The sequence below is a fragment of the Lissotriton helveticus genome, chromosome 8 (genome assembly GCF_964261635.1).
Source record: "Lissotriton helveticus chromosome 8, aLisHel1.1, whole genome shotgun sequence".
In the NCBI taxonomy this organism is placed as follows: Eukaryota; Metazoa; Chordata; class Amphibia; order Caudata; family Salamandridae; genus Lissotriton; species Lissotriton helveticus.
The window spans coordinates 598,976,003-599,000,048 of NC_136069.1; the positions used below are offsets into that span (position 1 = coordinate 598,976,003).

The 24,046-nt window shown below is 45.3% G+C and overlaps 1 protein-coding gene across 1 annotated transcript in view; it reads right to left on the reverse strand.

Annotated features, from left to right (window-relative positions):
* DIS3 (DIS3 exosome endoribonuclease and 3'-5' exoribonuclease) overlaps nucleotides 1-24,046 on the reverse strand; it is a 261,428-nt gene that overhangs the window by 53,491 nt on the left and 183,891 nt on the right. Inside the window, exons 15-16 of the mRNA XM_078657423.1 lie at nucleotides 22,631-22,717; nucleotides 14,968-15,124 (exon numbers count right to left, since the gene is read on the reverse strand). Coding sequence (XP_078513549.1) covers nucleotides 14,968-15,124; nucleotides 22,631-22,717 — 244 coding nt within the window. The remainder of the gene's footprint in view (nucleotides 1-14,967; nucleotides 15,125-22,630; nucleotides 22,718-24,046) is intronic.

Below are 24,046 nucleotides of genomic sequence, written 5' to 3' on the forward strand. Positions count from 1 at the left end.
GCAATAACCACTACCATCACTTTTGTGAGGACCAGAGGTGCACTGGTGATGTCAAAGGGGAGGTCAGAGAACTGAAAGTGCTCATGACCTGTCTGAATCTGCAGGTAGCATGTGTTGGACTGCAGGATGTAGATTTGAAAATTGGCCTCCTGTAAGTCCAATAACACTATCCAATCTCCAGAGAAGACAGGTTCTGGGCCAGAAAGAGTATTTTAAAATTGTCATTCTTGACCTTCTGAACACAAGCTCAGAGGGTGGAGATTTATAATAGGACAAAGTGTCTCATCCTTCTTTGGCACCAGAAAGTAGCAGGAGCAGCCACCAGTCCACACCTCTGATGCAGGCACCACTCTTTATGGCTCCCTTCTCCAAGAGAGCTAGAACTTATTTTTGCAGGATGGACAAAAGGTCCTCCAAAAGTCGTTGTGGAGTAGGTGGCATGTGTGGACTAGTAGGAAGGTAGGCTTGGGCGTAACAGTTTTCAACAATTTGAATTGCCTATTTAGCTGATGTGATGCTTTTACACCTGTGAAGGAAGTAGCTGATCGGACCTCTCACTGGGCAACAATGCGTCTCTCAGTGCAAATTAAAGTTGATTTGCAGAAGCAAATGTTGGTGGGCGCAGGAGATTAGGTAATTTGTTTGTTGCCTCTGGAGCCTGAACACTGGTGGGTATATTCCAGACATCTTCCTTGAAAGGCCTGGGAGGTATGTTGTTGCTGAGAAAAAGATTGTTGTGACTACTAAAACCCTCTTCCGAAGTCTTGAAAAATTGTTAGAGCAATTGCCATGTGGGCGGTGCTGAGCCGAGGGAGTGAGTGGTTGCTTTGCTCGAGTACTCAAGGGCCGACTCTGCCTGGTCTCCAAAGAGACAGGTGCCTTTGAATAGCATATTTAGAATAGTTCACTGGACATAACTTGAAAATTCTGTGTTTGAAACTTCGAGTGGAGTCAAACACCATGCTGGTGCCAACTGCCATACCCAAACAGTTGGCTGTGCTCAGGTTCGATTGGATTACTAATTTAGAAGCATCCGGACCATGCTGAATGAGCCGCTTCAGATTGGCCCAAAGTCTGCTGGCATGATGTCAGCACCCACGTCCCACAATGCATGTGAATAACAGCTCAGGAGGCACCCTGAGTTGACAGACCTGAGGGCAAGACTGGAGGACGAAAACATGTGTTTGCCAAGTACCTCTATGTATTTCGACTGTCTAGTGGGGTGGTCAGGTACTTTTGGGGTTCATTTTGCTGGTAGAAGCCTGAATGAGTAAGCTCACAGGAGTTTGATGCTGCAGGTAGAAAGCTAGTTGCATCAACTATTTGCCTATTTCCTGGCGGGCAAGATCCTGGCTTAGCTAGGGTTCCCAGGAGTGTGTCTGTCAAGCCTCATTAAAGGGTGGAAGAGGTTTTTATGAGGTCTGCTCTGGCTGCAGGACCTCTGTAAAGACACTAGTGTTTATTCCTACCAATAAACGTAATAAATCCAATGCATCCACTGCTCGTCTGATAACCATCACAAAAGAGGCAAATTCTTCAGTGGAAGGATCAGGAGGAGAGTTGAAGTCCATGTCTGGCAAAGTGTCTAGGCTACTGACCTACTTTAAGTCCAGGAATAAGTTCTCATCATCACATAATTGAAAACTGTTGATGTAATCCTATGGTTCTTCTGTGTAGCTATATAGTAACGGAAGCATTAAGAGTGTGAATTACAGCCCTGGAAAGGGGTCAAGAAGCAGAGTCAGCATCTGGGATGGATCCACCAGCAATGCTTCTTTGTCAATGGTCAGGTTTGATCTTTCCAGAAGCTAAGATCGATTTTCAGGTCAGAGACAGAGATGGCAACTACAAGGTACCCTGAAGTCTGCAAGATGTCTCCTGCTGGGGGTGTCTGCAAGAGGGGGAGCAGTGTTTGTACTTCTTTTGTTCAACTGACCTAAGGACATCAAGTGTGACAACACTGCTCTCTGGAACTGCCTCAGGAGTGAGCATGCATCCTCGAATTCCGAGGGTCCCCATGGAGCTCAGCGACCTAGTGTTTGGCCTTGCAGTCCTGAATAACCTTTGGATTAATCGGAGCGCAGTCGCAGTACGGCTTCAAGTCATGTGAAAAGCCCAGATACCAGACACAGATTGTGTTGGGGGTCTCACTGACATCGGTTTGCGGCACTCCCCGCAGGGGAAGGAATGTTCCATGCACACTGGGAACATTGTAAAAGCTGAAGAATGTAGTCTGTGAAGCGAGAGAGAGCTCAAAGGATCTGCATCAAAAGGTGCGGGGAAAAAAAACAATTGACGGTGACGAGCTGAGATGACAGGTATGGAATATGCTACTTACCAGTATGCATCTGTTCTTGGCATGTAGGGCTGCTGACATTTATATCTATGCATAGATCGCCACCGAGTGTTGGGTCCGGATGATTGCACATTGTTGTCCTTGAAGAGTCTTCGAAGTATCACGAGATAGGTGGCTCCTCCCCTGGACTACAGTGCGCATGGGCATCCTCTCCATGCTCAGATTGTTTTTCGCCATTGTGGCAGAGATGGAGTATGATATAGTAAGTGATGACCATGCTTGAGAATAATTCTGAGTGCTACAGCTGCGACAGGCACCGGGGAGGAGGGCGGGCGATATAAATGTCAGCAGCCCTACATGCCAAGGACAGATGCATACTGGTAAGTAGCATATTCCGTTCGAGGCATGTGGGCTGCTGAATTTATATCTATGCATAGAATAAATAGTAGTACCCTCCTTAGCGGCGGTTGCCCGTGCCAGCTGCAGCAGTCTGAAAAAGAGTTCTGAGAACAGCCTGACCTACAGCAGCTTGCTGTTTTGAGTGTACATCCACGCAGTAGTGTTTGGTGAATGTGTGTATGGTGGTCCATGTGGCTGCTCTACACATATCCTCTAGAGGAATGTTACCTAGGAAAGCCATGGATGCCCCTAACTTGCGTGTGGAATGCGCTCTTGGGGGAACTGTTAATGTGCGTTTAGCCTTTTGATAACAGATCTGTATGCACTTAACAATCCTACTGGCTATACCTGATTTTGAAATTGGGTTGCCCTTGTGCTGTGGAGAGAAGGCAACAAACAGCTGTTTAGTTTTCCTGAAATCTTTAGTCCTGTCTATGTAATACAGGAGAGCCCTTTTAACATCTAGTGTGTGTAGTGCTCTGTCTGCCACTGAATCAGGATTTGGGAAGAATACCGGTAGTTCAATAGTTTGGTTAATGTGGAACTGTGACACTACCTTGGGCATAAATTTAGGGTTGGTACGCAGCACTACCCTATTAGCATGAATTTGAATGAAAGGCTCCTGAATAGTGAGGGCTTGCAGCTCACTAACCTGTCTTAGCGACGTGATCGCCACCAGAAAAGCCACTTTCCATGTGAGAAATTGTATCTCACAAGAGTGAAGAGGTTCAAATGGTGGACCCATGAGCCTGGTGAGAACTATGTTGAGGTTCCAGACAGGCGAAGGCGGGTGTCTTGGAGGAATGACCCTTTTGAGTCCCTCCATAAAAGCTTTAATGGCAGGCACTCTGAAAAGGGAAAGGTGCTCTCTATTCTGAAGATAAGCTGCCATGGAATGGAATGAGGATTTGTAAAGCGCGATGGCTACCCGGAGGCGTCCCAGCGCTGTAGAAACTGATGTGTTGAGCTATAGGGGTGGGAGTGCGGGAAGCAGAGGAACAGGTTAAGTGTGGGAATTATTAAAAAGCCAAGTTTTTAAGAGTTTTCGAAAGGTAAGCAGGTTGGGTTCTGACCTAATTGCGAGGGGAAGAGAATTCCAGCTCCTGGCCAGGTTGTAAGAAAGCGAGCGGCCTCCGCATCTGGCTCTTCTTATGCGCGGTACAGAGGTTAGGTAGGAGGTCGCGGATCTGAGGGCCCGAGAAAGACGGTAGGCTTCCACCAAGCGATGATTTATGGCGGGCCTGTTCCCCAGTAGGAGCGGTGCACGACGCACATGCTCTTGAATTCTATTCTGGCTTTCACAGGGAGCCAGTGAAGGTCCTTCAGTCTGGCTTTGACTGGGGATCGACGCGGAAGGTTCAAGAGGATTCTTGCCGCCCAGTTTTGGATAACTTGTAGTTTGGACAGTGTAGACTGTGGGGCGCCGAGGTATAGGGCGTTACCGCAGTCAAGGCGCGACAGGATTAGTCCTTGGACCATGATCCTTCTAGAGTGAAACGGGAGAAGGGGGAGGATCTTGCGGAGCAATCTCATCAGTCCAAAGCAGATAGCGGCTAATTTGGTGGCTTGGTAGTTGAAGGTGAGATTGTGATCGAGCCAGATCCCAAGGCTCTTAATTTGATCCTTAGGTTGAGGGGGGCTACCTAAACAGAGGGGCCAGATGGTATCGATGGATTTCGAGATGTTATTTCCAAGGAGCATTACCTCTGTTTTGTCCCCATTAAGTTTTAGATAGGAGACCGACATCCAGGACGCAACAGCTTTCAGGCACTTGTGTAAGCTGTGGTTAGAGTTGATAGGGGGGTCCAGTGCTACCACCAGCTGAGTGTCGTCCGCGTAGGTGACAATTTTCACCCCAAAAGGGCGGACGACATCAGCTAGGGGGCTAAGGTAAACATTAAAAAGGGTAGGACTCAGGGAGGAGCCCTGAGGCACTCCACAGTTAAGAGGTTTACTCAAGGAGGTGAACTCCTTTTCAAATACCTGGAAGGATCGGTCTGTAAGGAATGATTCCATCCAGGTGAGTGCTATGCCTGACACTCCAATCATACTAAGGCGATGGAGTAGGATGCTGTGATTTACGGTGTCGAAGGTGGCACTCAGGTCAAGTAGGACGATGGCTGTAGAGCCGCCACCGTCCAAGATCCTTCTTGCCTCTTCCGTCACTGCAATCAGGGCAGTCTCAGTTCCGTGGCGGGGCCTAAAGCCAGTCTGGGTAGGGTCCAGTATGTTGTTGGATTCTAGAAAGTCTGTCAGAACAGAGTTGACATGTTTTTCCAGAATTTTACTGAGCCAGGGTAGAAGGGAGATGGGTCGGTAGTTAGAAGGGTTGGATTGGTCGAGGGTAGGTTTCTTTAATAGTGCTTTGACCATGGCTCTCTTCCATAGGGGTGGGACAATGCCAGTGTCGAGGGAGGAATTGAGCAGGTCTAGGATGGTAGGTGATATCTGGCTGGTTATTTGGGTGAGAACCCTAGGAGGAGCTGGGTCGGTCGGGGAACCAGATTTGACCATTCCCATGTATTTTTCCAGATTGGTTTTATCCAGTGCTGGGAAGTTGTTGAGAACACTGGGTGGAGCTGCCATATGGTCGGTGTTGGTGGGGTCTCTGGGTGGGGTGGCGGGATGGGGGAAGGAGGAGTTGATCAGTTCTATTTTATGATGAAAAAATTCCGCTATTTCCTCGCAATGGATCTGGGTGTTTTTGTGGACTTTAGGAGCCTCCGGGAGTCGCAGGAGGGATTTGGCTATACGGTAGATCTCCTTGGGTTTGGACGCAGCGTTGTCTATTTTCATAGAATGTGGCCTGAGCTCGTTGAATGTCTGCTTTATAATGTTTAATAGCTGCTCTGTAACTGACTTTGTATGCTGGGCAGTAGTCAAGGCGCCATTTTCTTTCCATTTGCTTGCAGGCGCGTTTGGCCTTCCGTAGGTCGTCTGTGTACCATGGGGCTGTTGGGTTGCCCCGCTTGGGCCGAAGACTTTTCATAGGGAGTACCTGGTTTAAAGAATTGGTGATCCACCTGTTATAGTTATCGTTCCCCTGGATAGGGTTCGATGAGTTGGAGGATTTTGTACATTGTAGGGAGGTTTGCCATTCGGGTAGAGGAATTTTTTGCCAGTTCAGTGAAAGCAAGGTCGTCGGGGGTTTTGGAGGAGGGAGATGAGTGGGGGTCCAGGTGAATGGGTTAAGAAAATGGTCAGACCATGGCAGTGGGGAAGGGTTTTCGGTAAAAAGGTTGGGACAGTTACTGAAAATGGGGTCTAGAAGATGCCCTTTTTGATGCGTGGGCCCGAGGACAAGTTGATGTAGATCCAGGGCTTGTAAGCTTGATATAAGTTCTCTGGCAGAGGGGTCGGTCAGATCATCCAGGTGGATGGTGATATCGCCCAGGATTGTGTAGTTAGCAGTGCTGAGTGCCAAGTTTGCAACAGTTGGTGCAAGGTTTGAAAGGAAAGGACCCTGGGGTCCTGGCGGGCGGTATATAAGTATACCGGAGAAGGTATGGATATGGCTGAATTTTATGGAGAAAGAGAGACATTCACTGTCAGTGAGGTGCACCGGGGTGCTAGTAACTTCATAAATTGCTTTATGGATAACCGCTAGACCACCTCCAGTTCCCTTTTTGCGGTCGAGGCGACATATTTGATATTCAGGCGGGAGAGCTTGTACCAAATTAGGTTCCGAATGTTCCTGTAGCCACGTCTCTGTGGCAAAGAGAATATCTGGGTTGATTTCCTCTAGCATAAGGTGGATTTCCATAGAATGTTTGGGGAGCAGCTAAATGTATCCTGATTGAACTATACGCTAGATTGCATCTGTATAGGTGCAGCAAATAACATATGATGTTTTGCGTTGAAGCATCCAGTGGATTTATGTCATTATTGGAACAATAGATGACAAAACGCTTCCATTTTGCCGCATAGCATGCCCTGGTGTGAGGTCGTCTAGCCTCCTTGATGATGTCCATACAGTCAGGGGGCAGGTTCAGGTAGCCAAACTCTATGACCTCAGGAGCCATATTGCAAGGCTCAACTGTTGCGGATCTGGGTGTTGAATTTCTCCATGGCTCTGAGTGAGGAGACTGGGTGTGAGTTGTAGGCGCTGGTGGGGCACCACTGAAAGTTCTAGGAACGTGGTGTACCATGCTTGCCTTGCCCACGTTGGAGCAACCAGGATGAGTGTCATGGAGTGCTGCCTTAGTTTGCGCGCTACCAGCGGTATGAGTGGTGCCGGAGGAAAAGCGTACGCAAATCTGTTAGACCAGTTCATCCATATCGCATTGCCCTGAGACGGCGGGTGGGGGAACCTGGCGGCGAAGGTGTGGCATTTTGCGTTTTCTTGTGTGGCGAATAGGTCTATCTCTGGATGATCCCACTGCTGGAAATATGGTTGTAGCACTGAGGGATGTATCTCCCACTCGTGCATCTGATGGCTATGTCTGCTGAGCAGGTGCGCCATCTGGTTGTCCCTGCCTGGGAGGTGTTCCGCCAAGAGGAACATGTTCCTTTGAATGGCCCACTTCCACATGCACTGTGCTAGGTGTGACAATTGTGGAGTGTGTGTCCCTCCCTGCTTTTGAATGTAATACATCGCAGTCATGTTGTCCGTCCGGATCAGCACGACTTTGTTGCAGAGATGCAACTTGAATGCCTTCATCGCCATGAAGATTGCCATCAGCTCCAGTAGGTTGATGTGCAACCTTTTCTGCTGCGTGGTCCATAGTCCCTACACAGTATAATGGAGGACATGAGCTCCCCAGCCCTGGAGAGATGCGTCCGCTGTTAGCACTATCTGTGGTACAGGCTCCTGGAACGGTCGTCCCCTGCAAAGGTTTTGTGTGTTCCACCAATGCAGAGAGTTGTATGCACGACCGGTCACCAACACTAGGTCTTTCAGCTGTCCCTGAGCCTGGTTCCACTGGCGTGCTAAGCATTCCTGAAGCGGACGCATGTGTAGCCTCGCGTGAGGGACTATAAAGATGCAGGAGGCCATCATGCCTATTAGTTGCATGAACACTTGCGCTGGGAGTGAGTGTTGTGGCCTGAATTTTTGAATCAGCACCTGCATGCTGTTGACTCTCGCTGAGTTTGGTTGCGCTGTGGCAGTGAGAGTGTTTATTTCTGCGCCTAGGTACTGTTGTACAGGTTGAAGATGAGACTTCTGGTAATTTAGCGAAAATCCTAGACTTTGTAGGAGGTGAATTGTGCGGGACATGTGGCTGGCACACTGCTGGGCCGATTTTGCCTGGACAAGCCAGTCGTCTAGATACGGATAGACATGGATGTGTTGTCTCCGAAGATGCGCGGCCACTGTTGCCAAGCACTTTGTAAACACTCTGGGGGCTGTAGTGACCCTGAAAGGCAGGACCTTGAACTGGTAATGCTGGTTGTTGGTGAACCGGAGATATTTCCTGTGACTGAGGTGAATGGGAATGTGGAAATAGGCATCCTTCAGATCTAGGGTTGCTAGGAAATCTCCCTGACTGAGCAATGGCAGAACTTGCTGTAAAGTGAGCATGTGAAAGTGTTCTGATAGGATGTATTGGTTTAAGGGTCTGAGGTCTAGAATGGGCCTGAGAGACCAGTCTTTCTTTGGGATTAAGAAGTACAGTGAATACACCCCTGTCCCCTGTTGTTCTAAAGGCACGAGTTCTATGGCCCCTTTTTGCAGCATGGAGATGACTTCTTGCTGCAATAAGTGCATGTGCTCTGCGGACATAGGACGGTGCCTTGGGGGTATGTTGGGTGGAGTGGAGGTTAATTCTAGACAATATCCGTGATGTATAAGTTGCCTCACCCACCTGTCGGTGGTAATGCTTTCCCAGACTGGCAGGAACTGCTGAAGCCTGCCCCCGACCGGTGTTGTATGGTCGGGGGGCAGTGACAAGACGTCACTGTTTGTTAGTGGCAGAGGATCTGGCATTATTATTTCCACGTCCTCTGCCTTTGGTGCTGTTCCCACGGTATCCACCCCTATTCTTGTTATAGGTGGTTTGTGTGCCTCCCTTGGTGTATTGGGCCTGTTGCGACGCTTGTCCTCTAGAAGCTCCCCTGTTACCGGAGCGACGAAAGGAACCGCCCCTGAACTGTTGAGACTGCAGAGCTCCCATGGATTTTGCAGTTTCAGTGTCTTTTTTAATCTTTTCCAGAGTGGTGTCTACCTCAGGACCAAACAGGAAGTCAGGGTTAACTGGCTGATTAAGAAGAGTAGTTTGGATTTCCGACTTGAAACCAGAGATGCGGAGCCAGGCATGCCTTCTGAGCATTACGCTAGTGTTTATGGCCCTAGCCGCTGTGTCAGCTGCATCTAACGCGCACTTAATGGACGCGTTGGAGATCAACTTCCCCTCTTGTATAAGCATTTCTGCTCCCTCCTTATAAGCATCTGGCAGGTGTTGCATTAACTGCTCTAACGTGTCATAGTGGGCCCTATCATATCTTGCTAACAGGGCTTGTGTATTGGAGATCCTCCAAAAATTAGCTGCTTGAGCTGCTAAACGTTTCCCAGAGGCTTCTAAGATCTTGGATTCTTTGTCCGGAGGAGGAGCATCACCAGTTGTTTGAGAGTTTCCTCTTTTACGAGCTTTAGCCACCACTAAGGAGTCCAGGGCAGTTGGTCCTTGATATACGTAGGGTCAACAGGCGCCGGACGGTACTTCCTCTCAATTCTGGGGTTCACCACCCTTGCTTTAGTGGGCTCTTTAAAAATGTCGCTAGCATGTTTGAGCACACCTTTGAGCATAGGCAGAGTTTTTATAGATCTTTCTGATGTTGAGAACGTATCGAAGAGAAAGTCTTCCTCCACGGGGTCAGCGTGCATGTCGACATCATGGTTATGTGCCGCCCTTTCAATCAGTGCGTTAAACGCAGCAGTATCTGCAGTAGGCGAAGGTTTGACCGCATATGATTGAGTGTCAGGGGTGGTGTGTGGTTCATCAGGGTCCACAGTGTCAGCCCATGGCTGGGACTCATCCTGATCTGTATCAATGGGATAGTTAAACCGGTCCTCATTGTCCCCTTCCTCCACATCCTCAGTGACAGGTGTGGGAGAGTAGGTATAGTCTCGCCCATATGATTGAATGGGTTCAAAAAGGGTAGGAGAGGTGGTAGAATCCCTCTTTTTCTTTAGTGGTATCCTGTAAGATTCCATAGGAGTTTCAGGCATGATTTTTCATTTATAAACAGTGAGTCGACCTGATTGGGAGTCGATGTATAGTTTCGACCGGTTGTCGTAGGACGGTGGCTGAAACATAACGTCATCCGTCCTAGGCTGAGTGGGTGCGGCTACTGATGGTGACTTGGATGAGTCGGTAGCCTTTGGGAGTTGAACAGTTTTCGGCCGTGCTGTCGGGGGCAGTCCGTATTTTATCTGCCGGAAGCATCGGTGACGGACTGACTTGCTTCGATGTAGGCGTTGTCTTCGATCCGACCGACTTCGATAGTTCCGTGTGCTTGAGGCCTTGCGTCGATTCGAGCCGTTGCTGAGCAGCAGGTACGCTCTTGTGCTTCTACGCGGTCTGTTCTTTCGGTCCGAGTTTGGGTTTCGGCTCGAAGGCTTTGACTAACGGGGGCTTCCTAATTTTCGGATCGATGGTTTTTTGGGCCTCGAGTCCTTTGGAAGAGTCGCCATCTTTGGAGCCGGACGTCGAAGTCGACTTGAGTGTGACGTGCTTAACTGTAGACACGGGCGTAGTCGATCCGATCTTCGGTTCAACGCCCCCTTTCGACCCTGAGGGGTCGAGCACACGTTTCGACTTGGTAGGTTCCGAAGTCGTCGAGCCGATGGTTGCTTTCACCAGTTTCGGTTTCGATTTAGTGTCTTTCTGTTTCGATTTTTCTACTGATTGTGGCCGATCGACCGATGGCTCTTCGGAAATGTTCTTAGTCGGGCCTTGAAGCGGGACTAGAGAACGTGGACGAAGATCTTGGCTAAGGCCTTCCAGCGATGCCTCGACCTGAGCCGTGGAAGAGTCTTTATGGGGCCCCGCTACTGCGGTTGGGCCTAGCTCCTCGCTTGAGTCGTCGTCGACGGCACCGATAGGTTGTACGTCGTCTCCTACCTCGACGATGTCTTCATCATGGACGTAGAGTTCTTCCTCGTCCTCATTGTAGTTGGAGTCTTGCTCAGACGCGGGATCCGAGCGCTGATCAGGATCCTCCTCTTGTACACCCTCCTCGTCTTCACCCCCGAAGATGTTTTCTGGGTCGGGTGCCGACTCCCGCGCCGACTGTCGTGCAGCGCGCCGAAGACAGAGAGTTTTCTTCGATCTGAATTTGGAACAGGCCATGCAACTGGCCTCGTCGTGGTCCGGTGAGAGACATTTATTGCACACCGGGTGCACATCGATGTGTGGGTATTTCGAGTTGCAAACAGGGCAGCGCTTGAACGGACTCCGTTCCATCGTCGATCGGGCCTTTGGTGTCGAAAGGCAATCGGCCTTCGACGTCCTGTTCTAATAACTGGAAACAAGTACAAGGCACCGAACGAAAGACAATACCGACGCCCCGAAGGCCTTTTGGCCTTGAGAAAGAGTATCTAATATATATTCCGAACGTGAGTTAAGAAGTACATCCGAACCCAATGGCGGAAAAAAACAATCTGAGGATGGAGAGGATGCCCATGCGCACTGTAGTCCAGGGGAGGAGCCACCTATCTCGTGATACTTCGAAGACTCTTCCAGGACAACAATGTGCAATCATCCGGACCCAACACTAGGCGGCGATCTATGCATAGATATAAATTCAGCAGCCCACATGCCTCGAACATTATGGCTCAAACGTCACTTCCGGGGCAGGACGTACCGGACATAACGGTGCATGACACCACCTACTGCCACACAACGGAACTGCTGAGACAATTCTTTAGTTCCAGTCCGGCGCCTGGGGTTATTCACAAGAAGAGAACTCTGCAGTCAAAAGTATCCATCAGAAATGGCCATATTGTACGAGTTCAGGAGCTGCCAAGCTTAATGACGCTAGGCATGGATGTAGAATCTGACCCAGGAACCCGTGAAGAAGATCCAGTCTGTACTGCAGCCTCCAGTGCGGCACTTCTGACAGGGGAAGATTTATGAACTAGAACTGTATTAGCCATCCCAAGGCAATGAGGATCACTCTGGTCTAGCAATAAGTCAGTTTCAAAACGAAGGCCAAAACCAGGGGAATTTGAAGGAACACCTAAAGAAATTCCCCAGACCAATATATCAAAAGGGCATTTCCTTTTGACCCTGGAAGGCAGTATCTGGAGGCAAAGCTTCTTGTTTTTGGAATTTACAAAAAGGCCAAATGAAAGAAACCCCCTTATGAGACTCTCTTGTTATTCTCCTGAAAAAAATCCCTGTAGAACAAAGTTGCGCTCCTCTTAAACAGAGAATTGTGAATGGTATCGCAAGAAAAGCAAGTGACCAAAAGCACTGATTCCTATTATCACAAATGAGAAAGGCGATTCACATTGTTCTCTTCCTTGTGAGAGCCATAGAGAATTCACAATTAGTCTATGCTGAGAGTTTGTACACTGGCATCTTAAATTACTTGGTGAGCAAACTGCAGTTGGTCCAAAAATCACAGAGTAACAATAAATCTATGAATAGATCATTTGTATAGCGTACTGTCTCTCACAAAAGAGCATCCTGGCGCAGAGCTGATCTGGCTAACACAAGAGACCCTTGTGTAATAATGTAGAGGACATAAATGATAAGGAAGGAAAAATTAAATGAGAGGAAGGGGCATCGGAGGGCCAGGAAGAGCCAGGCTTTAAGGCGTTTTTAAAATTTTCTTTCAGTTTTAATAAACCGTAGAGAGATTGGCAGAAGATTCCAGGCTTTATACCCCAGCACTGTAAAAGATTTGCCTCCTCTAGATTGAAGACTAAAACGAGGAAGTCTTAAAAATTGGTGCCAGAGGATCTCAGTGTTCGAGCCTCGTAGTGACAGAACCAGGCTATAATGTATTTGGCTCAAGAAGTGTTAAAAGCTCTAAAGGCTAGTAGTAGGATTTTGAAAAAAATCCTTTTATGGACAGGAAGCCAATGCAATTTCTTCAAGGATGCAAAGGCTGAACTCTGTTTAGGGAGTTGCCGCACTAGTCTTGATGAGTAGTGTTTGACCATCTGAAGCTTGTGCATACGTTTTTTGGAGCAGCCAGCATAGAGGCTGGTAGAGTAATATAGTCTAGAGGCAATCGGAGTGAATGCAATCGTTTTTCTGACGCCATGGGAAGGAGGTGAAATAATATTTTCAATGATTTCACTAAATTAAAACACATGCCTGCTACAGCTGGTGCTTGAACCTAGAAAGAAAGGGCAGTGTAAAATTGTACTCCTAGATACTTTGCTACTTCTACAGCGGACGGTGGAAGAGGTACCAAGTTGGGCCACCAATGCGCGGTAGAGAATATATTTGATTTACCGAAAAGTAAAATTTCTATTTTTATCGGTATTGCATCTGAAATGACTGTTGTGCATCCACCAAGTGATGTCAGAGAGGCAATTTTGGAAATGTTGTTCTACGATCAATGTTTTTTTGTCCAGGGAGAGCACCAAGTGAGTGTCATCCGAATAAGAGGTGGTCTTGATGCCACAGGATGTAAGAAAGGAGCTGAGTGGAGCTATATAAATATTAAAGAGAGCAGGACTAAGGGAGGCCTCACTTCTCTGAAAGTTTTAAGTCGTAACAGGAGGATGAGATCACTCCACTGGCTCGAAGTTGAGAATCAAATTCACTGCAAAAACCTGAGCCTGGAGCACAGGGCCTTTCATGGGAAACACCCACATTACCTGATCACCAAACTGCGTTTTAGTATTACACACAAGATCCCTTATGATAGACAATCATTATTTCAGGTATTATGCCTTTCTAAAAACATATATTTTCAAGAAATGAGGTTCAAGACAATTCACACTGCCCTTGGATTCTGTGAATGCCTTGCCAGTTCCCTACTCTAAGCACTACAGCAACAAGAGACATTATTGTAGAGAGCTAATGTACAAATATTAATAACCAATCAAAGGCTCTCCTACTGGATTTCTCAAACTATTCAAATTCCTTTCTACACTCGGACCCCCTCTTTCTTTGTACTTCAGGAAAAATGTTCGTATACTTCACAGTTTAGAACAATCTTTTCAACACAGAGCTCTTCCAAGACTCCCATACACTATCAATTGTAGTAAGAATCTGAATAAGGGAGGTCTTGGGGCTATAGATTTCTTGAGGTTGGAGGTACGGATACAAATAGACGAAAGAGCTCCTTCACAGGGCTTTTACTTAAACACACAAAATATGCAGCTTAAACAGTCTGATTGAAGGTGACTCTACAAAAGATGCAATTCTTAAGAACATAGTTAAACAATGAGAGGAAGTACAAGTTAGGATTAGACATTTTTGTTTGGAAGCATCACAGAATTGAATTATCTATCATGCAAGATTTGTGCCTTGTAAATAAAGAGTCTCCTGCTACATTCATTTTTGTGTGTAGGTATGTTTACTGAAGGATGTGTATTCCTTTGTGTGTAATGTGATGGATTTCAAAAGCAATTCTAGAAAGAAGCACTTGTATTAATACTGGGCTGTGAAATCAAGGTTGGATTGGTAGGACATGTTCATGGCAGCATCCTACACCAGAAGAACACATTTATAGCGGAGCAGACAAATAAAATGCCTCCACCGGAACCAAAATGAAGTTGTAGAAGATCATCTCTCTCTCATAATATTGTACTAGCCAAGATATTGTTGACTAGGGCCAAACTTACCTCCCTCTGGTCCAACCCTTATTGATGACTGGTTGTTTTCTATTATTGATGAGTTGTCAAGTCTTATACGTGTTTGCAATGTGATCTCAGATATGTAATTGGATCAGGACATGTTTCCATATTTGGATATCATGCTACATGTCCAGCTCTGCCTGCCTTTGTTTATGAAAAAAATTAAATCAAGTCAAAATAAAAAAACTATAGGTCTTGGGAATTTTAGTCAGGTAAGTTTTTAAAGTTTCTGACATTAAGCTACCACTTAGGTTGTGTTTTTCAGAGGATAAACTGGGTGCAAGAATAGAAGGATTAATATCTGGAGATGGAAAGCCAACCTATGGCTACGAAAAGAAATAAAAAACAAGATAAAGGTTAAGTTAAAACAACCTAATCTGGCAATTCCCATTTTGAGTGACACCAACAAGAGATACTGAAATTAAAATAACAAAGTTCATATTATCCAAACGTTCTTTTTATTTCCCATATATGTGTATACTCCCACCTCTACAAAGTGCTGGAAGCTCACCTTAGAACTTGCTGCCTTCACAAGGATGTCATAGTTTGCTGGAGGTGGAGCAGGGTGTTTTCGGAGAAGTGCAAATTCTGGAAACTCATCATAGATTTTCTGTGCAACTGATATATTGGCAAGCAACATGAATTCTTCCACCATGGAATTTGTTTCTCTGTAAATCCATTGAAAGACTGATATCAACAACAATTTAATAAGTGACAACTCAGGTATGTATTTCTTACAACCCTTTCGTTACCAGTTTTACTAGAACATAAACCTAATTTGCTAGTGTAATAACCTGATCTAGCTGCAGGTGGACACCATAGGATTTCAGGGCAATGTAGAAACAGGTTCTGCAACAGCAATACTTTGATTATCTAGAGGAAAATTGACGAATTGGGCGACCGTTTTTTTGCAACCTGACAGATTCGAGTTGATGGTAAATAAATGAAATCTGAAATGGAATAAACAAATGGCGCAAAAGTATGAAATCTAAAAAAAACTGGAGTTTGTATGACCTGCACAGACAAAGTAAGAGTCACAAGCCAGAGAGACTTGACAACAATAAAAAATAACCCTTTCCTACTGCTGCATTGCAAGAAAGGGACCAAGAGTGGCATGATTCACAAAATGTATGCTTATGTAAATAACAATGTTCCCTGTACAGGCACTAAAGCACAGGTAGCATGCTATTCTGTGGGAATGCTTTGGATAGAAAGTATCTGCCTTTTATGTGACCTATGTGAATAGTTTTTGGATCTCATATGCGAGGACCAATTTTGCCCTCTTTTCGTGTCTTTGCTGCTGCGCCCCAGCCTGCAAAGAAGTGAAAAGGAATCTTTGGTATACTTTGTATCATAAAGTTTAAACATATTGACTATGGAGCTATGGAAAGCAGCCCAGAGGATAAGAGTGTTACCCTTGAGATGCAATGTTTCTTAAATGATAGTATGTATATTTAGGAAGCTGGCTCTTTTTATGATATATCAAAAGGAGATATATTGTGCAAAGAGTCTATGAGTTCCCTTATAAGTGGACAAGGGCTTGCTCTAGCAACCCCAAGGTGCTCTTACGTGGGGAGTGTATGACATCTGAAATCCCACACAACAGTCAATAAATGATGCACACCACTCAAGAAGAAGATCCACACCATTTTAAAAAATAACGCACACACATATAATGTATATATATATATATATATGTATGTATATATATATATATATATATATATATATATATATCAATATATCAGAACCAATTCGGTCAGGTAAGTACTTTTTGCACTTTTTAGTTGCTACAATGTTATCCTATTGGAGGAAGAACAAGTACGGCATTCAGGTACAGAATAGCGACTTACGAGAACAATCTCCAGGAGTTAAGGTGAGTGGTGAGCAAGGTCCAAAGCAGCACTAGCAGAACACCACCAGCAGCATTAGGGAGGCTGGGTGCAGGGGTGCAAATGTGTTGGGTGCCCAGTGCAAGTCTTTGGGGATCGGTCTTTGCGTAAAGGGGCTACAGGCTTTGATTTGGGGAGCCAGTCGAGCTGAACCAACAGGGGGGCTCAGGCCTCACAATGCTCGGGATGTAGGAACACATGTGGTCCTCTTCTCCACGACTTGGGGGCAACAGCTGTATAAGTGTCTTTAGGCGTGGGGGTTGGAGGTTTTGGCATCTTTAAGTCCTCTCAGATCTCTGGGGTTGCCTGCAGAGTGCAGGGAAGCAGGTCCGCTGCTTCACAGGAGTTCTTGGTTCATGAGTGAAGTACTGGCAGGTCTCCCAGGCTTTGGAGGCACAGCAGCTGCAGGACAAGTCATCTTGTGGTGCAATTGACCAAGTCAGCAGGCAGGCCAGTAGGATAAGTGCCAAGTCAGTTGCTGGGTCTTCAGTTCTTGCTCTTTGCGACTCTTTAGGTCGGTCTTCTTCTTTTCGGTCAGTAGGTTCTGATTATCTAGTGCCAGGGGGTCCCCTAAATACTGAATTTAGGGGTGTTAGGGTAGTGTAGGATAGTAGCCAATGGCTACTGACCCTTGGGGTCACTGCCCTGCCTATATGACCACTTCCTGTGGGAAGTGGCTATAACCCTGTCCCAGAATTCCTAAGTTTGCCAACACAAAGATGGCTAACTCTGAAAAGTTGTGATCACTTCAGATTAGGCCAACATAGGGTTGAGACTAGCCTAGGGTTGGGCAGCCTACCTGACTAGCTAATTGCTCCACCTGTCCAGGTGCCAGAGGGCTCTGGATAAAGGGAGTCAGCTTCCTCTCCTGTGAGGGAAGTCAGACTAACATTTTAAAGGGGGTAGCTTTAGCTCCTTCGAAGTTCCCCTGCCTTGGAATGCTATTCAACAGGTCATCCTGTTGGAGGGGGGAGTTACTTGAGAAGGCCTTGTTCCGGACCTCCTGAGAGCAAATGCTCTCATCCTTGGGTTCAGTCACTGGTCTCTGGTGGCAGAATGGCAGAAACCAGTCAGCCAACACACTAGGGGCTAGTAGGTTCTCTAGGCACATGTAGTAATAAATGCACCACTGGAATGAGTGTGGGTTTATATATAAGAGATGTTTGCTACAAAACATCTCTATTATAGTACGGTATGCCCTTGGCACCAAAGGTACCATTTACAAGTGATTTACAGAAAGTGCTAAGGGTATTGCCAATTCGGGGAAACAATTGTAAATTTTGGGGAAATATGTCTGGAACTGGAGACCTGGTTAGCAGAAATACATTGCACTTCCAGTCGAAATCACATCAAATACCAGGCAAAAAGTGAGTGTGACATGTCAAAAAGAAGCCCTTTCCTACAAAATATGCTAAGTTGAGTTTGCCCAGTAGAGACCAAGCAGGAACCCAGAGAAATGGGCATTATACAACTGGGCATGGCGAATACTCAGAGGAGTCCACCCACGGTTGTCGGGAGCAATGACTAGGAATGGGTACTAGAAAACCTGCCAAGGAATGTGAGAACTGGGAGGGTCAGACAGAAACCCAAGGAATTGACATTATGCACCCTGCTGTAGTATATGCCATATGGAGGCCACACAGGAGCATCTGTTGAACAGTTTTTCAGTCACAAGCCATAGTATACACCTGAGGAACCCCCAATATGCTCTGAAAAGTCTACTGAGGTGCGGAAGTGGAGCAAGCTATGGAAATAGGTATATTATAGGCGACCATACTCTGCCAGTGCTCCTGTATTGCACTGTACCATTTACATAGTCCTGATAAGGTTTCAAAAGTGCCCAAATTAGCTTTTGTTTTCTGGGAGTCATTTTTGGAGTGCATGGTTGAAAGGGCCTTGGTTGTAGTTTAAGTGCTGGGTCAGTTGTGTGGGGTTAGCAGATGTGCTCTAAATATGGTGCAGTGAGTGTCGCTGTGCATTAGCATGAAGTGTTGTAGTGCGTTTCAGAATAGATGCAGTTGCACATGCCAATTTGTACTTTCTTTAAAGTGCAAAACAAAAGGAAGTGAATACTTTATATTGAGTCCACTCAGAAGTGAAGAAGCCCAAAACCCTAGAAGTAACCCAGATAACAGTAGCACTGTTAAGCAACCAGGAAAATATTAAAAGGGACAACCCAGGAGGCAGAGACAAAAAACCAGTGAAGACACTGTTAAGCAACAAGGGAATAAAGTTCCAACCTGAAAAGACAGAGGAGCAAACCCCAAGGACACTGTTTTTAAATGCGCTTTATTGTACAGTAAATCCTCCTGAAGTTTTCGAAAGTTGACAGTGCAATTTAGGGAGCGATAATGTATTTCTTAGGGGATAACATGTGATGCATTCGGGCACTTACGACTTATGGGATTCAAGCTAGCCTGGCTGATGAGGGGGGATGCCCTAAAACCAGTCCCAGGATGCTTGTTTCTGGTCCAGTGAGGACCTGGATTGGTAGTTTGTGCTGGACTGTTCCCATGAGGCAGAGGGTTAACACTGATTTGCATATGGCTGGGTCTAAACTAGGGTGGCATGGTGAGCTAAAGAACGATGGATTAAACCCAGATCTATTGAATGGGGTGAATGTTTGATTTGTTCTGCATTCCATCCATCATCTGTGTGTCTGATAGGTCCCTGGAGTGGCACAATATATGTTCCAGCTCTTGGAGACCCTCTCTAGTATCTATAACCTAGGTACTACTTATTAGGGACTTACAGAGGTGCTAAAGGTCTGGTGAATTGGGGCACAATTTAGCAGTTGTCTTGTTTTGAGGAAACTACATTGGCACTGGGGACCTGGTTAGCAGGAACCCAGAGCACTTCAGTCAAAGCTGCATCAAATACCAGGCAAAATATGTCGGGGTGGGGGACTACTGCAACAAAAAAACAGTTTCCGACACATGTATTTTAATTTGGCAAAGAAACATACAAGGCACCTGTGACTGCACGAAATTAAGAGTAGGAAGTCTGATGGGTCCCCAGGGTGCCAGAGTAAGGGGAGTCCACTCTGAAGCATTGCGTGGGATTGGCCATGCTAAAAATGTTTTTGGGCAGGGTAATAGAAGAGATGAGGAAGAGGGTCATGGGAACAGTGCAGTGAATAAATCACATAATACCACTAAGGGAAAAAAGCACCACCAAACTCATAGGATTATTGTTTCCGTTAGTCAAGAGAAGAATTATGATAGCATGGAAATCCTAAGTTTCGCTAGACAGCCCTTAGGTGTGGCCATTTTGAACATATGCATATCTGATGTTTTAATCAAACTTTGAAAAAGTTTACAACCAGGCAGATGCAATGGGAGATTAGGAATTTTGGGCTACTCACTGTTGTGCTACTCCGAAAACTAAAAGAGACTAAAGGCAAAGGTTAACCCACAAATGCCATACGCCTCAAGTGATAGGAAGATTCATTCTAGGAGAGGAGAGTGGTCAGAAATCAGCTAGGACAGTGGGTTACAGGAAGGAAATGGAACTATTGTGATAAGAGTAACATTTTTCGGAGGAGGTTCGATATGTGTGTGAAACTTGATATCCTCTTCATGTATTAGGTTTATGGCATTTGTGTAGCCTAAACGTCAATATATGTTAAAAACAATATACTACATGTAGCAACATGAAGGTTCCCTGCGCTCAGGGCTAAGGCCATTTCTGCTGGTCTGTCCTTGGAACACCTTGGGCGCATGTTCTTTGGTGACCCTATTGTAGATCTGACCCAGTTATGTCTCTAAGATGCAAAATATATACCCTACCAAGAGAGCTGGCCAATACCATCCTTTGGATTAGACCAGTTGGGATGTATGTGCCCAGAAAGCCATTGATCTGCCCAGTTAGAGCTTAACACTACTTGGGATCTCCAAAATGTGCCTTCACAATACATATGAATAAATGACAATCTTATGCTCTACCTTGCCTCAAGAGTAGATACCCTGAAGACAATTAACTTTCCTGGAGAAAATGAAGATAGCACATATTTAGATTGGACTATGGCTCCCTGACAAAACCACTAGTTTCGTATTGGGGATGATCTTCTCACTACCTTGGAAGAAAGTGATATCCTCCACACTAAGGTTCCTTCAGCTGAAATACCTACACATCGCTTACTTGACACAAAACTTTATGTGGTGAGCGTGGCAAGGACCTAACTCCGGGTGCCCGAGATGTGCTGAGGGGAACACACTTTACCACATGGTTTGGACTTGTCCAGTAATCGTGAGATACTGGACTGCTATCTTCTGCTCCTTGGCCCGAATTCTAGAAAGGCTCCTCAATGTCTCCTCCCACACAGCGATTTTGTGTCTATTGAAAGAGGTGGGCAGAAGTGGGGAAGGGGGGCATGCCTACTGGTTGGTCTGAGTACACTCATTGCCAAGAGAGAAATAGCAAGGGCCTGGAACACAGCCACGGTTGCAGCCTGGCGCTCAAAGATGGGTTGATGTGCAAAAATTTAAGAACCAATTTATGTGGTTTGGGGATGTTCCAATAAACATAAGACAATCTGGGCTAAATCATGCACCCATTATGGTTTGGAATGACTTTTAAAATAATGTGCTGCATGTCTTATGCATTACTAATGCACCTGTTCAGATGCTATGGACAGTTTGTTATGTTTATTCCTAACCTAATAGCAATAAAATATGGTTATCAATAATTTCCACCTGAGTTCTTGTATCTTCCTTTAAAGGGGCCACAGATAGACTGAGGAAATGTGTGAAATTGACCTCTTCAATGATTTATTTACATGGATATTTAAAGCCTTTTACTTGCAAACATAAAATGTAAATTGATAATTCTTCACTAAGTTTCAATTGGTTTACTTTTTGCTTCTGGTGTTCCTTTATCTTCACAGTTATAATTCTTTTAAGGTTTTAAGAAACAATTCACAGTATAAATGTTCTACTGTCTTGGCTAGAAACATCTCTAGAGGTGAGGGGTTGATATCTCACCTCAAACACGTTTTGTACTTCTTCAAAATGTTAGACTTACTTATTGCCATTAATGTTATTGTCTAACACTACAGTGATGAAACCATCATCAATGACTTGTGTCTCACAGTCTATGACGAAGGCAGCTTCATGAGCAGACTAGTATCCAATCACAACAGCCTCATCAGTGACATTGTCTTTTTTATGAACCTCAGTCTGTATGATAAAGAACCCTTCTTCAGCAGCAAGAGAAAGGACCAATACAGTCAACAGCAGAACTTGTCAACAGGCCTCACTTTACATCAATGTATTCTGTGAGATGTCTCTCGATATGTTCTATTTTCTTCCATAAGATAGGGAGGTTTAATAGATCTCCTTAAATGGCAGAACGCCACTTTCATATGTGAATAATGAGCTAGTTTGTCTCTTTAATCTCAAGCACTAGACGGAAATAAATAACTGTCATAAAGGAGAAACCAGAACAGGGTTGAATTTGTCAAAAACAGGGAGGCTTCAAACCTGAACCCTTGCCAATTTCACCACCACTACTCAAAAGGCAGTGAATTTCCGTTGATAAGCAATGTCAATCGCTGCTATTTTGATATATAATTCTTTTCAAGCAAATAGTGTAAACAGATTTAAAATGCAGAATCGGCAATAAAAGACTTCATTGGTTTGAACTAAGATGAGATGTTTACAGGAGGGAAGGGCACAGAACCCTGGGAGGTAGGCAGGGGGCTTATGCTAGGCTAGCAAATTCCAGATAGATAGGTGGGCTTCAAAGTAAGAGATATGATAACTATATAAAATCTCACTGATTTACAGCAAGAAGCAGAGGAATATTCACAACATCTTAAGTTGTGAAAAAATGAAATAATGAAGAAATACACAAAATGTATAAACAATGAAAGATGGCTGCATGAGACAAATCTGGAAGAGACACAATCATTAGTAAAGAAAATATACATTTAATTTACTGGAATTTTTAAACAAAAGCATCTACAGTGAGCATATACGTTCTTCATGACAGGAAGAGCTGCAGCTTAAACCATTATTTCAGAGGATAAAACGGAGAAAAATTTGCAATGGGAGAAAATTATTGCTTGAGGATGGAGACCAAATGAAGAATGTAACTTACCTAGATAATCGGTAATGCAGTCTGGATCGTCAAGTGACTAGTTCACAAACCTTCAGGTGTCCCGGTTTACGATGTTCAAAGGCTCTTCAGTAATAAAGTAACCCTATTTATTACATATTGTTCATAACTGCTTTTCTAATACCTTTTTCTCCCTTAAAAAGACAAATGCACAATTGAACTTACTTCAGTTCCTTTGTTTGAAGATCTATGGGGTCATGGGTCTCACTGTCAATGTGGAAGCGCACTTCAGGAGAAGAGAGTGTCAATGCTCTGAAAAAAAGAGGAATCATGAGAATTAAGTACAGTCCATCAACATGCTAAAGAAATGTTGCAACAAATTAGTAGTATTCCTTTTCTTTCAAACACTGCATGTACATTTTCAACAATGTTATTGAACAGAATCCCAAGTCACCTTTCTGCAATTATTTCCAGAGCACTTGTAGGATTTAGGTGTGTGGACTGAATTGGGTAACACACTGCACAATCAAATATTTACATGTAACAATGGTTTCACAATCCAGGCAGCCTACAAAATGAGGGGAAATCCAGGCAGCCTAAAGAGTGAATGAATGAATGAATTAGGCTGGACCACCTGAGGAATCTATAAAAGGTGTTGGCTAGAAGAGAGGAGGCAAAACTGGCCATCAGGAAAACCAAGTGTCAGGCGGGCAGTCCTTTTTAGTCTACTTTGGGCATGAAGTTGGGAACGAGAAGATTTGCCTGTTGTATGACAAGATTCCGTATGTGATGGGGTGCCTACTACTTAGAATGAGGTGAGGGCCCTTTTAGGACCCACCGGGTATTATAGGAACATTGTGGGGAACTATGAAAGCATAGCTGCCCCATTGGCTGCTTTGAGCTTCAAGGAGCATCCCAGGAAAGTGTCTGAGGAGTGTCTGAAAGCATCTGAGTAACTTAAGAAGGCACTATGCATTGCACAGGCGGAAAGAATCTAACTACAGTCAGCCTTTCAATGTACAGACGGATACCTCTAACAAGGGAGTTGGAGTAAAGTTAGCTCAACTGGATGACCAGGACAGAGAGCGTCTGGTAGCCTTTATTATTAGGAGGTTAATACCCAGAAACCAAAACTGGGTAGCTATTGCGAATGAGTGCTTTGCAATCGTGTGGGCTTTGCGTACGTCTTCCCTTACGTGTTTGGCACTATGGTTGTGGTGAAAATTAATCGTAAGCCAATGAAACGGCTGGTGGCTATGAAGGGTAAGAATTTCAAGTTGTTGAGATGGTCCATTTCTTTTTATGTGTTACACATTCCAGTGGAATACAGGGTGGGATTGAGCCTCCGCAATGCTAAGGGACTTTACCACCAGTTTTATCGATCGGACCACTCAACCTATCACGGTTAGGGGTTGGTTCAGGGTAGTCTGATTTGGGAGCAGTGTCTGGTGGGGCGAAAAATCCCTCGCATGATGACGGATGTGTACCCTTCCCGGAGTGTCCTGCTGCAATTACTTGGTTCCCTGGTGCTGATTTGTGTGGTCATGGCTGAACATGGATCATGTGTGTCTGTATCACCGATGGCGGTCTTGTTGAACCTGTAGGGGTGCCCAACGCAGTACTATAATTATACTGATAGGC